Source organism: Ptychodera flava, chromosome 14 (genome assembly GCF_041260155.1).
Source record: "Ptychodera flava strain L36383 chromosome 14, AS_Pfla_20210202, whole genome shotgun sequence".
NCBI classification, from domain to species: domain Eukaryota; kingdom Metazoa; phylum Hemichordata; class Enteropneusta; family Ptychoderidae; genus Ptychodera; species Ptychodera flava.
The window spans coordinates 18,903,286-18,918,311 of NC_091941.1; the positions used below are offsets into that span (position 1 = coordinate 18,903,286).

Here is a 15,026-nt window from a genome sequence, read left to right on the forward strand (position 1 = left end):
AAACTGAATTTTTAGGGAAACAAATTTTTGAAACAGGGACTTGTCTGTCTTACAAGTTACACCCTGTATTTTCTGCGAATGATACCAAAATGCAAACAGTTTCGAACGAAATGTGCGTTTGATGATGGTCTGTAAGGACACGTCGTAGACTTTTGTTACTGCAAATCTGTACAGTAATGTTTCCGCTGCTACCTCCAAGCAGAGTAGTGGCTGTGCTCCAAGCTATTCATCCCATCAATATAGTACATGTATACGGTACGTACAATGCACTGCAGCTTACAGTCTGTCCCATCGATCCCGCTGACAAAATCTCGCCTTCTGATAACATGGGTCGAGGTAAAGGCTTTTGTCCATGTTTTCAGCGTTAGAGTTGTATTGCCGAGCACAAATTTGAGGTTTAGGATTACACTCCATCCCGAGTCGCTGTACGAAAATTCAAAGCGCCGCTTCACCAACGTCCAACACGTCCTGTGTATCAGCTGCGAGCAGCCGACATGTTTGACACTCTCCGGTCACGGTTCATCAAGGTCAGTTCGCACATTGATATTGATTCTTCGTGATGAAAGAATTTTTACTCTCTTTTTAGTCTTTCTATGATAAAAATAACCATTTTCATTAAACTAATAAATCAAATGCTATATTAAGTATGAAATATAACGGATTGGTGCAGATGTAGAGTCAATTCCAGCATTTAAAAACGGGACTACATTATCAATCGCGTAATGATTTATAGATCGCACTTCCGTTATCGTCATGAGGCTTGATCGGCGCGAAGTTAGATTTTAGTACCATCGGCCAGTGCGGCTGCGTACTTGTGAGCAGGGAGTTTTCTAGTGGACAATTTCGTGATCTTTCTATGGAATCGCCAGCCAAATGATATCACATAGTTGCAAAAACGTGTATACAGTACCAGGGACAGGCGGAGTTCTAAATTTGTGAACGCGAGCGGCAGTAAAGATGCCGACTATATTTTCTGAGTACGGTATTTACACACAGCACGGTGAGACCATGGATGTAAAAAATAGACTGCAACCGGACCGGGAATCGTCCAGCGTCTGCGAGCCGTTCAGAAATGTAAGTCAATGTACCGTTCGTCTGTACATCGATCGCTATAATTATGTTCTGTAATCGTTGTATTGCAATCTTTACCTAAAGATAAATTTTCATTGAATACTGATTCATACTGAATTCACTTTCGTTTCACAACAGTTACTTACAGTAAGTGCTGAGATTTTTGCAGATTGTCGCCGTCGTGTATGTAAACAACATACAGCGAGTTGTCCGCTGTCGGACATTTTAATCGTCATTAATTTAATTTCGATCATGAGTATTTATGCATTTTTCTGCATCAATTTTTCAACTTGATTTTGACTCATTTTCAAATAATTATCGATTTCTTTCATGAAATTTACAATGTTTGGTCAAACGGTAAAGACTTACACTCTTCCTGAACGATTTATATTTTTCAGAATGCATTGCTGCTACACTAAGTAAAGGGACAAGAAATTCAGAGAACAGAAAGCCAAATCGCAGCCTTTGACAGTAATGTAAATGTTACATGAAACTTCTCAAGTCAAAAGAAAATCTTGACATGATCATGACACTTATGTGGCATGAAATGAACATTGCATATAAAATAAATTGTACCACAATTGAATTTAACCTTTTTTTCTCTGTCATCTTTTTGTTTATAATAACTTTATTAGCGCTGACCATTGTTTCTCGTGAAACTGGTATTTCAGAGTTAAGTTGGATAAATAATATTTATATATGGCCGACTGTGGACAGCACAAGATGTGTTTATCCAACTAAACTCTGAAATACCAGTTTCACGAGAAACAATGGTCAGCGCAAATAAAATAATTTGCTGTATGGAGTTTGCGGCAAATTTTCAGTAACATTCAAATTAATTTGCCGCAAGTTTGCTGCAAGGATTGTGCCGCAAATTTGCTGCAAAGAGTTTGCAGCAACGTTGCGGCAGGGAGTTTGCTGCATATTTGCAGCAAGTTCACAAGAAACCTAATTTGCATCTGAAAAATGAACCACCCGCATATTTGCGGCAAATAGTTTGCTGCAAATTTACTGCAAAGCTTGCGGCAAATTTGCAGTAACAGTTTGCGGGAGGCCTAAAAGTTCGGTAAGGGTAGAGTCCTCTTCATTAGGTCTGTGATAAAAATACTTTTGAATAAATTCGCTTGATACATGTCTGAGCTGTAGTTCAGGAGATGAAAAAATCGTAATAAAATGGCCACATGGCGGCCTTATTGGATCGTATCACAGAACAAATCTATGTGCATATGTATGACAGACATCCAGCTCTATGGGTTTGCTCAGAATTAGATATACGCATAATTAATGAGGTACAGTATGAAGCATCATAAGGTCTCCCATCATACCATATATGAAGGGTGTACAACTTGTGGTTACTGAGTTATGGACAAATATGTATATTTGAGGTCAAAGGTCATCGAGGTCACGTGACATTTTGTCAAAATAATTGTATTGCTAAGTTATCCCAATATACCAAAAATCAGACCTCTAGCTCTATTGACTCGCTCAAAATTAGATATGCACATAATTAATGAGGTACAATATGTGGCGTCATAAGGGGCGACGTCAAAAGTTCAATGAAGGATAAAAAACTTAATTCTTTTAGTTTGGGGGTGGGGGGGTTTTGACCTAAAAAAGTTACTATCCTACAAATCGATTTAAGGTAAAAATTGCCAGGGGAATGAATATTTTGAAAAAATAGAGCAGAAATGCACACTTTCGTGTTGAAGCCAGTGGAGGGAGTTGTTTTAACATGGTGCAGAGCTGCACCTGGCCTAGTTAGTGTAAACAATGCAGGCTGTTGGCCTCTGTTGCATCATAGACGGTAGTTTCTCTACTGTCTATATGGTTGCACTCGGAATTTATAATTGTATTTGCTACATTTCTGGTGCACGTGTAGTCCGCCTGAATGGAGTAGTGTGAACTGAGTTGTTACAACCACCAGGACAGTTGAGATAGTTTTTATACCTCTGGAAGGAGAAACCTGGACTTTATTGTTGTTGTTCTTGTTCATTCATTGATAAACTTCAAGTTTGTTGTTAGTATGTTGTATTTACATTTGATGAAACACAAAGGTGTTCCCAATCTTAAGCCCCACTAGCTTTATCTTTTAGCATTATTTTTATGATTTTACTAAAATAAGTTGGTGGCAATGTAGTCATTTAGGTCTGTGTACACACTTATAACTACCTGCCGGGGCTATATATGCAATTTTGAACAAGATAAAGATTACACTGCGATTAAATGTTCGCCCAAACATTAAATCACAGCCCCATGCAGAAAAGCTAAAACCTTGATACTATGCATATCTGCACTGAAATCTTCATATAAATTGCACAGCATAGTCCAAATTGTAATGCATAAGGGTGAATGTTTTCAACTATGACATTGTATGTTCTGATTCCTTTTTAATATTACCAATTTTTGAAAATGCCAGGAAATCAAAATGACCGTTAAAATTATAATTTACATGTCAAATGTTTCTGAAAGGAATGGTTTCCTAATGCAGTAAAAGTTCATATCTCTTCAGAGGGTAGATTTCAGAAAGGAGAGAATAGGTAGATAATTTGAGGTCAACAAATTCAAGAGTTACAGCTAGTGGGGCTTTAACGATGCATTACTTTATTTCACCCCTAAATTGACTGATCCTTAGCTTTGCTTTACATAGAAAGAGCCTGGCAACAGGTTCAATATAAGTCAATTAAGTTTCTAGGGGGGTGGGGGGGTTTGGGGAGAAACTAAGGGAATTAAGTTTTTTATCCTACATTGAACTTTTGACGTCGCCCCTAAGGTGTCCCATCATACTATATATGAAGGGTGTAGCACTTGTGGTTACTGAGTTATGGACAAATATGTATATTTTGAGGTCAAAGGTCACCGAGGTCACATGACATTTTGTCAAAATAATTGTATTGCTAAGTTATCCCAATATACCAAAAATCAGACCTCTAGCTCTATTGACTCGCTCAAAATTAGATATGCACATAATTAATGAGGTACAATGTGTGGCGTCATAAGGTGTGCCATCATACCATATATGAAGGGTGTAGCACTTGTGGTTACTGAGTTATGGACAAATATGTATATTTGAGGTCAAAGGTCACCGAGGTCACATGACATTTTGTCAAAAAAATTGTATTGCTAAGTTATCCCTATATACCAAAAATCAGACCTCTAGCTCTATTGGCTCGCTCAAAATTAGATATGCGCATAATTGATGAGGTACAATATGTTGCATCATAAGCTGTCCCATCATACTATATATGAAGGGTGTAGCACTTGTGGTTACTGAGTTATGGACAAATATGTATATTTGAGGTCAAAGGTCACCGAGGTCACATGACATTTTGTCAAAAAAATTGTATTGCTAAGTTATCCCTATATACCAAAAATCAGACCTCTAGCTCTATTGACTCGCTCAAAATTAGATATGCACATAATTAATGAGGTACAATATGTGGCGTCATAGAGTGTCCCATCATACCATACATGAAGGATGTAGCACTTGTGTTTACTGAGTTATGGACAAATATGTATATTTGAGGTCAAAGGTCACCGAGGTCACATGACATTTTGTCAAAATAATTGTAGTGCTAAGTTATCCCTATATACCAAAAATCAGACCTCTAGCTCTTTTGGCTTGCTCAAAATTAGATATGCGCATAATTAATGAGGTACAATATGTGGCATCATAAAGTGTCCCATCATACCATACATGAAGGTTGTAGCACTTGTGGTTTCTGAGTTATGGACAAATATGTATATTTGAGGTCAAAGGTCACCGAGGTCACGTGACATTTTGTAAAAAAAATTGTATTGCTAAGTTATCTCTATATACCAAAAATCAGACCTCTAGCTCTATTGGCTTGCTCAAAATTAGATATGCACATAATTAATGAGGTACAATGTGTGGTGTCATAAGCTGTCCCATCATATAGCACTTGTGGTTATCGAGTTATGGACATATATATATATATATATTTGAGGTCAAAGGTCACCAAGGTCACGCGACATTTTGTCAAAATATCTGAGATATCTGCGTGAATGGATGGACTCACGGATGGACTCATGGACGGACATGACCCCATCTATAAGCCCCCTGGACTTCGTCTGTGGGGACTAAAAACTGTCACTGCATCCTCTTTGCAATATGAGTACGATGAGAAACTAAATTTTTATTTTTCTTGGCCTTATACATGGGAGTCTATGGACTGCCTTATACATGGGAGTCTATGGAGACTGCCTTATACATGGGAGTCTATGGAGGTGAAAACTAAAAAGTCCTCTAACACGGCCAAATTTGATCGCATTGTGAAACAAATCGACGTGCATCTGTATGGGGTAGGGTACTATCCTTGTGCAAAGTTTGAAAGAAATTGACCTGGGCATCTCTGAGATTTCTGCGTGAACGGACGGACGGACGCACGCACGCACGCACGGACGCACGCACGGACGCACGCACGCACGCACGGACATGACCAAACCTATAAGTCCCCCCGGACGGTGTCCGTGGGGACTAAAAACATGTTAGATTTAGCTACTGAAGGTATCTGATCACTGACTTTTCATCAACGTCACTATCCATGCAAACACACACATCCCCCACTTTAGAAACCAAGGCCAAATACACAGTTTTACAGATTCACATTGCTTACCAGTCACTGCAGATAATATGATCAAAGCGTCCCGCCAGATCTGTGTACTTTGCATCACGGTCCCACTTGATAACACTGTAAATTTCACAAACAGAAAACATCACTTGTAGTTATGAAGTGGCAACACTTTTGCATATTTCCACATATGGTAAAAGACGCATGTTAGATATGTTAGAAGATCAGTAGCACTATACAGTTTTAGTGTTGGCAGCCCATTTTTTTGTACGACTACCAAAGGGAAAATTGATCGGCTACTTAAACTACAGGTGGACCCTTTCACTACCATGGTTTAGTCCAAATTCATTGTTATCAATGTTAATTACGGGCCTCTTTACAGGAAATTGGGGTGAACAGGTAAATTCATTCTGAGTGAAAGAAATGTTCCCAGCAAAGTGCTTCCAAACCCTGTGTCTTGAGAGATCTAACAAAGTGTGCATAAAACCACAATCATACAAACAGACCAGCAAGTTCAGAAAACAAGCTTAGAATACGTCATTCAAAGCAGGCATTATGAAAATGCATATCATGTATCTATCATTCTGATTCTACATCCTATGGTCACTGACAAGAATGATTCACTCCAAGCATGCCGCATGACGCAAGTAAATCCAAATGTGTACTTCCTCAACCCATCATTAATGATGGAGGAACTATTGTTAGTGGTTGCCATGACTACAGGAATTTGCACTCATGCCTGTCTCAAACATCAGTCTATGTGATGATTTTGGGACTACATTGTTTTGTGCCCATGTATAACATTCGCATGTATGAGTAACAGTGAACCCATCACTAGTGTATGGATATATAAGTGCTTACCATATGCTGTTTTGGAGTTGAGGCATTATGCAATTAAGGTGTTCAGTTCAAAGGAATAAGACCTTATCGTGTTTGATTTTGTGTATTGTTGGATGCAATAACATTACAGTGTACTTTACATCAATTTATCAAAATGTCATAGAGTAAACGACAGGCATAGAGACCAACACCCACACAAAATCAACTGGCTCACTTCCTTTGAAGTACCCTCACCTTGATTTGACAACTGTTGATCCGAACAAGCTTTCGTTGCCTTTTGTAATTAGTTTGACATCTGATTACAAGTCACATGTTAAGGTCATGGCATCCTTTTTGTTAAAATTTATTATCTATGTATCATCATCCAACTGAGAAGTGACATTTTTTGAGGGATTTAGCAGATGTTACTGACAGTGAAGGGAAGGTCTTGTCTGCTATTAGCCTTTTCCGTTCTGAACAATTAACCCTTTTCCATTCTTAACCATCTTTTAATATAAAAATAGGGACAAAGTCCCTTACATGTATGTGGAAAACAGCAAGACACTAGCAGTGAACCAAACCCACATTACATCAATTTAATTTCTACCACTTTGATATGTGGTAAGTATATGGCAAATATAGCATTTTTTCCTGAAATACAAGAAACTGGTTGCAGTGATGTAGAGTATTAAAATGGATAATACAGAAATTCCGAAAATAATGTTCAAAACTTTTGTCAAACATAGCAAAATACTGATGTTGACCCAAACTCATCACTCGATTCAATTTAATTTGTGTGACTTTGATACATAGTAAATACATGGTTAATAGTATATACTGCTATCACTTTTTTAAAGATGGGAGATTGGTTCAGTGATGTGGAGGTAACTCCACAGTACAGGACTCTGAAACTGGTGGATCTTGTGGGAAATAATTTCCTGGCAGGCTGTATAAAGGATACTTTCGACAGAAGTTTCATTTCCATCAGTCAACAAAACTTCTTTGGCTTCTGAGAAAGCAGCAATCTGTAATCAAATGGAACACAGAGAGTGACAATCATGGTGGCTTGATGAGGACCTAGACAAGCTTTGGTGTAATGTATATACAGTGTCTACTCAACCAACACACGTCCTCTCATGATATGTTCAACAGATGTATTGACTGAACATCGAAGAAATGCCCATCAGTAACAATTCTACTCTTCAGGATTTGCCTTTCATCACCATGGTAACAGGAGCACTCTACAAACATGTAAAAATCTTGAAAACACTATATTTGTGTTGTACACAGCAATTTTCCCCCTGGCAGATTTACTAGTCCACATGATGAACCCAGTATCACTCCATTGCTGTGGCCTGTAAGATTTCTCTCTATGCTTTCAACACATAATGTCTACATAATGTAGATATTGATGTGCACTGCTATGTCAAATTGTATGGATCTTAAAACCAAAGTAATCTTTCAGAAGTGAAAAAAACTATTTGTAGAGTATGGGATGACTTACTGCGATGCCTGCTAGGCAAGTCATGCCACCTCCTAACTCACAAACTGTTTTGTCTCTGAAAGAAACCAAATAAAATCAAATTGAGTGAATTATTTAAAAGTACATTATCAGTGATGTAGAGTTGTAAATTAAACATGTGGAGCAGAGGCATAAGTTTTTGGATTTTATTAAGTATTTGTGAAAACATACACATTGAAATATCTGTAAGAAGTAAAAACTATAACTTTTGAGGATTTTTTTCACTATTTCTGTTTTTAATGTCATCTACAGTTTGCTGTTCTACTCTCCAAAGGACGTTGGGATACAAAGTACTCAGCTTGTCAACTCAGCCTGTACATGTGAAAACTGCATTGTTATCGTTAAAAAGTGAATTCTGGTCAAAACCAGAATTCCAATATAAACAATAACAGTTTATTTTACACATGCAGAGGCTGTGTTGACAAGCTAAATAGTGGGTGTTTCAACATACTTCAAGGAGAAAAATGAGAACTCGCAATTTACAAAATAACAATCATGACAAAATCATAAAATTTTACAGTGACTGGCCCTTTCAGTGTTGGTAGACATTTTTATCATAACAATATTTCTTTGACCATTTCATAATTACCATTGGGATACTTTCCTGTAAGCTTACGTTTCAGTCCTGTATTTGAGTCTGGAATTTCACACACACAACTGGTGATACGGTTTCAATTGAACAGACAAAAGAAATGTAAATGGCACAAAATGTACTTCTCTTTCAGATCTTCCATGGAGTGGTATTTCATCGTGACAATTTTTCATGTCTTTTTTTCAGTTTCTAATGTTACTAAGTTTATATATCACAGCAGTTTTTCAAGAATATTACTTAGTAAATCATTTGCTCATAGATAAATAAATTAATAAATTAATAAAAAATGAATGAATGAATGAATGAATAGATAAATTGAATAAATATACAAATAAATAATAAATACATGAATACATAAATAGAGAGATTAATAAATAAATTAATTAATTACAATATTAATAAATAATGCATGGTCTAGTTTGTGCATATTCATGATCACAAAGAATCCCCATACATTGCATTTTTTTAAAGAAACAGACGGATCAGCAGATACAGGTACATTTATATTTGATCCGCCCCTACACGCAACAAATTTATAATAAAATGTACAGGCCCATATGTCCAAACACTTGAATAGCTTTTAAAAGTGAGAAAATTAAAAACGTATATTTGAGGACATATGGATGGAACCTTTATGATAAATAATGATGTCTGTCACACAATGGATTGACAATATGGCCTACCTGAATGAGTCTATTTGATTAAGGCAATGATAGGTTAATACTTCTTCTGACGGCCACACACCTAGCGATGAACATCAAAAAGTCATTATTGATCTTGAAAAGTAAGACAACAGCGAGATGTGACACAATTAAGTTTCAAGCTGAAAAGACACTCATTATGTTAATTTTGAAAACAGAAAGAAGTATTGCTGAGGCAACTAAGGAATGAAAATTGCTGTAAAATAAAGATTTTGTGATGCTAGTAGCAACTGCTGGCTTGTAATCAATAATGAGTTTTGATACAAAATAAAAGTTCTTTGAGCAGTGTTATCAATCAGTTGTTTAACAGGTGGTTTTGTTTTATATGGCACCTTGGTTAATGCTGTCACACTTCAATTTTTTTTTGTCACAAAAGACATGCATGTTTCCATGGTTACTTACAAACATTTCCAGTGTTGTTAAATCCGGTTAATTCTTCAATCCCAAGCGGGCCTGTTAGTTGTCTGTAAACAGTGAAACAAAAAATTTGACCAATTCGGCCAGTTAGTTATCAGTAAACATGTATTGGCAAGGACAATTTAAAATAAACATGTCAGTATTAAAAGCTAGCTGGTGTTTTGACACGACAGTGGCACCGTCTGTTATTGCCATACTAACGATATGCTACCAAAAAACTACTTCAGCCCCTTTCACCACCAGACTTTGGAACATCCCAAATGATTTTCTTAGGTTGGCTGTGGACCTTTGGACAGGGTGATGAGTGTGGAGGGGAAAAGTGACGCAACCGGCAACCGTATAGAATGCTGACACAAGTGTTATTTAGATGTCTGAGTAAGATCCAACTGCAACACTGCATACGAGACATCCAAGTTCTTTCTGATGACAGATCTCAATAGCAATACCTATGCTACAAGACAAACTATGGTCCCTCAACCATGGGTTAGCAATCCACTACGTTAGAGTGAAATTCATCATCCACACTTTCATCAAAATCATTAACTTTTTCTATTTTGCAATCTGTTGAAATTCTTTTTTCAGAAGAGTTACAGCTCTGAAAAGATTGAAAATGCCATATAGCTGACATCTTGGTCCCTTAGCCTGGATAATTAAAGATGTTATGGCATACTTATTTTTCCCAAATGGCAGGCTTGACAAATGATCGATTATCCTGGCATGGGCAGAGAAAAATATATGGTAACATAAACTGTGGGCCAAAAGACTTCATTATTCAAACTCTGACAATGCTGGACTTACTTCAGATATCACATATATTGTGGAAAACAGGGGCAACATCACACAATGTTTAACCCTTTGAGTGCTGTAATTTTTCCCACCAAAATTTTAGTGCAACATTTTACAATTTTTATGAATTTTTCTGTAATTTTGTTGATAATTTTGAACCAAATGGTCATCGCATTTTATCGGCTACAGTTTCTGATCAAAATTTTGGCAAAAGTCTGAAAAATTGACTGGGATATATTTTTAAAGGTCGACAAAAATTGGCTATGGCACTCAAAGGGTTAAAATTGTAAAAAAATTATGAAGGTTTCATGATTTCTTTGAAACAGGTTTCAAAACTTGGCATCATTTCCTTGGCAAAACAGTCTTTTTTCCAATCATTTTCTCATTGGCAGGGTGATCAGCTTTTGGCATTTGCTAAATCACAGCAGAATTTTCTCTGGAATACACTCTGTGCACACACACACACACAGACACATGAATGGCAATTGGCTTGAGCGACAATTAAATAGTCTATCCACTCGAGGAGAGAATTTAAGACTAAATTTGAAGTCCCCTCGGCTCAATTAATTGCTGATTCAGCAGACACTGATAGATCCAAAACAGATTAGCCCTGCTGATCTTAGCAATAAAAACAAATTTGTCTAGGGTATACTGTAACAAACGCAATTCTGAGAGGGAAATTGGATTGGATTTTATTTTCAAGTCTGTACTGAATGTTCGGGTTGGGGTAATCACTACAAACACTTTCTTGGTGTGAATCAACATACCATTACTCCTTTTTACCAAAATTTTGGTCAAATCTTGCTGTTCCGTACAGATAGGTAACATTTGTGATACTGAATCTGCCTACCAATGCACAAAGAGGAACAATGAAGCAAAAATTTGCCCAGAAAAAATTCAAAGAAACTGTACATCAAAATGACGATATCAGAACATAAAATAAACAATTTCGAATCACAAGTAGGTGTGGGTAGACTACATTCAGTGACACAATGTTGTAGATAATTCACTTTGAACAGTAGAGGGAAATAATCATCATATATTTTGTTTCCATCTGATTATAAAACCAAATGTAGGGACTACTAACTTCACCCTCTGGTCCTCGTTTTTATCTCATTTGAACCATGCTCTGGACACATGTCTACAACAAAACACCCGACAATATTAGAGTAGATTAGAAGACCAGTCATTTGAGCAATGGATCTTCAAGACTTGCAAGAGACACTGAGCAAGAAATTAACATCTTCTGATTTAAATCACACTGAATTTTGTTCTGAGTTTTCCGTTAGATACATTTTGCTTTCCGTAGTTTTATTTGACATTTCAAACTCTAGGTCTGATGGGATTTCCAATTAAGAACTATGACCAGGCATACAAATGGTGTAAAGACCTCTCCACTCTCTCTCTGTGATTTATTGTACATCTGCTGGAAGTGATCCGGAGGGCATGCCTGTTACTCAAAAGAGCAACTTACTTGCAGGAGTCAAAATTGGAAAATAATGAGTGATATCTGCAGATTTTTCGCCCCTGTGATCTTCAGTAATTAAGCCTCATACTGACGTTGGACCGAACTAAAAAACATTTCTGAAAGCAGGGCTTGTTTCCATGGAAACAGACACTTCCAAGCCTTGGTCTTCTCTTTGTATATCAGTCATATTGTCTTTGTTAAACAGCTAAGTGAAAATTGATGAGGTATTTAATTGACCTCTGCATTACATTGAAAGACTGTGAAAGTGTATGGGCAGTGTAAACTTCATGCTATTAACAGAGCATGTAGTACAGTGCGTAATTTCCCCACTGCAACTTTCTTTGCTCTGTGGCTCGTCAATTCAGCTTAGAGGGTACACTGCTATAAAAGAGTGATGTCATTGATGGAAGCCCAACTTCAGAATAAACATTTTCTCCAAATTTTAAAACTTTGAAATGCGCCTGAAGAAATTTGTTTGACCATCTTGGATGCAGTAAATTTCTAGCAACATATTGAAGTACTAAATGTGTATAACTAGATTGCCGGAAAATTATGGTTAGATGGTATAGGCATTTATATTATCCTGGGTATACCAAGTAATGTTGGCAATGGGGAAACTTATTCTTATAATTTGTATTGTGAGAATGTCAAAGGTCATGTGACAAGTATGGGATTACACTATCATTACTGAAATTGGATATCACCTTCACATTCACAAAATTTTATCTTGTACTAATATACATATGTAGCACTCTAATCAGCATGTGCATTGATTTATATGAATTCTTATCTGATAAATTCCCGTGTACTGTAGATTTTGGCACTAAAATCTCAAGTAGCACGCTTTTAAATGACACCGGGATATCAGGATTCAGTTTCGACCAATGACACAACGGCTTCTGCAATGTCTCAAACTGTAAATGGAAAGCATGTGAATCAGCGCATGATAATATCAAGTAGATTTTGTGATACAGCAATAAAATCTTACTGTCTGCACCATTCTCTGATGGCATTTTTGAGGATTTCACAAAATAAACAGTAGCATACATTCCAAGTTTATGTAAAACATTGCAAATCTGAGAGTGGTCTGATAAGTGGATTAGAGGACTGGGTCATGCAACATGTGGAAAGGAATAATTTCTTCACGCAAATAGCAGTACATGACAACTGCAGCAGAGTTGCTTGAAACATGGTTAATGTCAGCTGTGATGGAAAAAAATCCCAACGGAAAACTTGATATGGCTGCACTAACAAACAAAACAAGTTGAGGATACAGTAAAAATACACATCACAAATCAAATTCAGACCTTGTCAATCTCATATATTGCATTGGAGTGCAGTGACACCAAAAACATCCTCAACTTATATTAATTTCCTTAATCAATCAAACTTTGCTGGAGGGTATTAATAAATTCAAAAATTATTGGAGACTCTTGAAATTCAAGATTTTATTACGCTGTATGGCTAATATTTCAGTTCAGTTGTGAATTGAACATGACCAATCTAGGCAGTTACAATATGACACCAGAATGATGTACATTATCCTGACCTTAGACCTCCAGAATTCCGATGGCTCTGCTGAGCAAATCCTTTACAGGACACTGGTATTACAGTAAAATCCATAATACTCTCAAAGCTTAAAGCAGCAAGCATTATCTGTTGTACTCCCACCTTCAGGGACTTTTAAACTACGACAAGCAGCTGCCATCGAGTGTCAGGATATATCATTCTTGAGATAATTGCAAACAGGCACGGAATGCCAAATGTGTCTGGTGAAGTGATCCAGACTGCAAATAAGAATGCCCAAATGAGGATTTCGCAAATCACGACAAAATATTTTTGTCACACATTCTTTGAGAAGCTATCACAACCATTTATCAAAAGCATAACAAGCTGATAGTGTGTTTCTGTTCTGCACTCACTAACTGTCCTCATTACTCATAACAACTCAAGATGTTTTTCGCTGATGTTGGGGTAAATGCTGTGGTTAAATGGCTTTGGAACTTAATTATGACGGTACCAGTTCTGGGCCTATAAATATAACTGCACTGACACACCAAGAGAAGCCACAATGTGGTGGATGTAAATCCCAAGCAAAATATTCTGGATTACAAGCCTTAAAGAAAAACTCTGCAAAAAATTTGAACTCAAATATTTGGTAGGATATACGAGGCAAATTTATAGCTTGCACTTCACACCACTTAATAAATAAAATGTTTATTCATTTATCATATTTTATCATAAAACAAAGACTACATGTGAGGAAATATTGAAAATTACACTGGACACACTTCACCTGCTGTGAATTTCTGGAAAACTAGTGCTGCAATAATGTGAATTTTTACTCTAAATTCACATTAGTAATGGAATTGTTCTATAGAAAATCTACCTGGCTATCAATGAGACACAATGAATGATAATTATGTGAAGTGTAAAAAAGCTTTGGAGATTATTGGAAATACATTAATTTTTTTATCCATGACCACTACGATGGTTGATGAACCATCATACATTTATGTTACATTCTCTACATGGGGTATGTTGCAACACCCGGTAAGAGGCTTATGAGCATAGCATGCATGTACCGGTAGAAACAGCATGATGTACACTACCATAGTTTAAAACTGAATCTCAATGCGTATGCTTTAATGCACCGTGAGGCATCGATATTTCACATTTTCAAATTACAATTTAAATACTATGGGTGTTTGATACAGAACAGTGTAATATATATAGACATCTAGCTAATATCATTGCAATGGTGCATAAGTATATCTGACTTTCAGGAAAAACATCCAAATGTTATCGTTAACCCTTTGAGCGCCAAAGTCTATTTTTGTCCCCTTTATAAATAAACCCCAGTCAATTTTTCTCAGATTTTTGCCAAAATTTTGAGAAAAAAGTGTAGCCAATGAAATGTGATGTCCATTTGGTCCAAAATTATCAAAAAATTATAGGAAAATTCATAAAAGTTGGTAAAATTTTGGTGAGAGAAAATAACAGCGCTTGAAGGGTTAATTGGATTGAAGACACAGAATTGTATATTACCCTTTCTAAAAAA

The 15,026-nt window shown here is 36.6% G+C and overlaps 1 protein-coding gene across 1 annotated transcript in view; it reads right to left on the reverse strand.

Moving 5' to 3' along the window:
- LOC139149637 (calmodulin-lysine N-methyltransferase-like) overlaps positions 1-15,026 on the reverse strand; it is a 41,818-nt gene that overhangs the window by 10,485 nt on the left and 16,307 nt on the right. Inside the window, exons 3-8 of the mRNA XM_070721472.1 lie at positions 9,697-9,758; positions 9,277-9,337; positions 7,984-8,038; positions 7,441-7,504; positions 6,735-6,795; positions 5,706-5,780 (exon numbers count right to left, since the gene is read on the reverse strand). Coding sequence (XP_070577573.1) covers positions 5,706-5,780; positions 6,735-6,795; positions 7,441-7,504; positions 7,984-8,038; positions 9,277-9,337; positions 9,697-9,758 — 378 coding nt within the window. The remainder of the gene's footprint in view (positions 1-5,705; positions 5,781-6,734; positions 6,796-7,440; positions 7,505-7,983; positions 8,039-9,276; positions 9,338-9,696; positions 9,759-15,026) is intronic.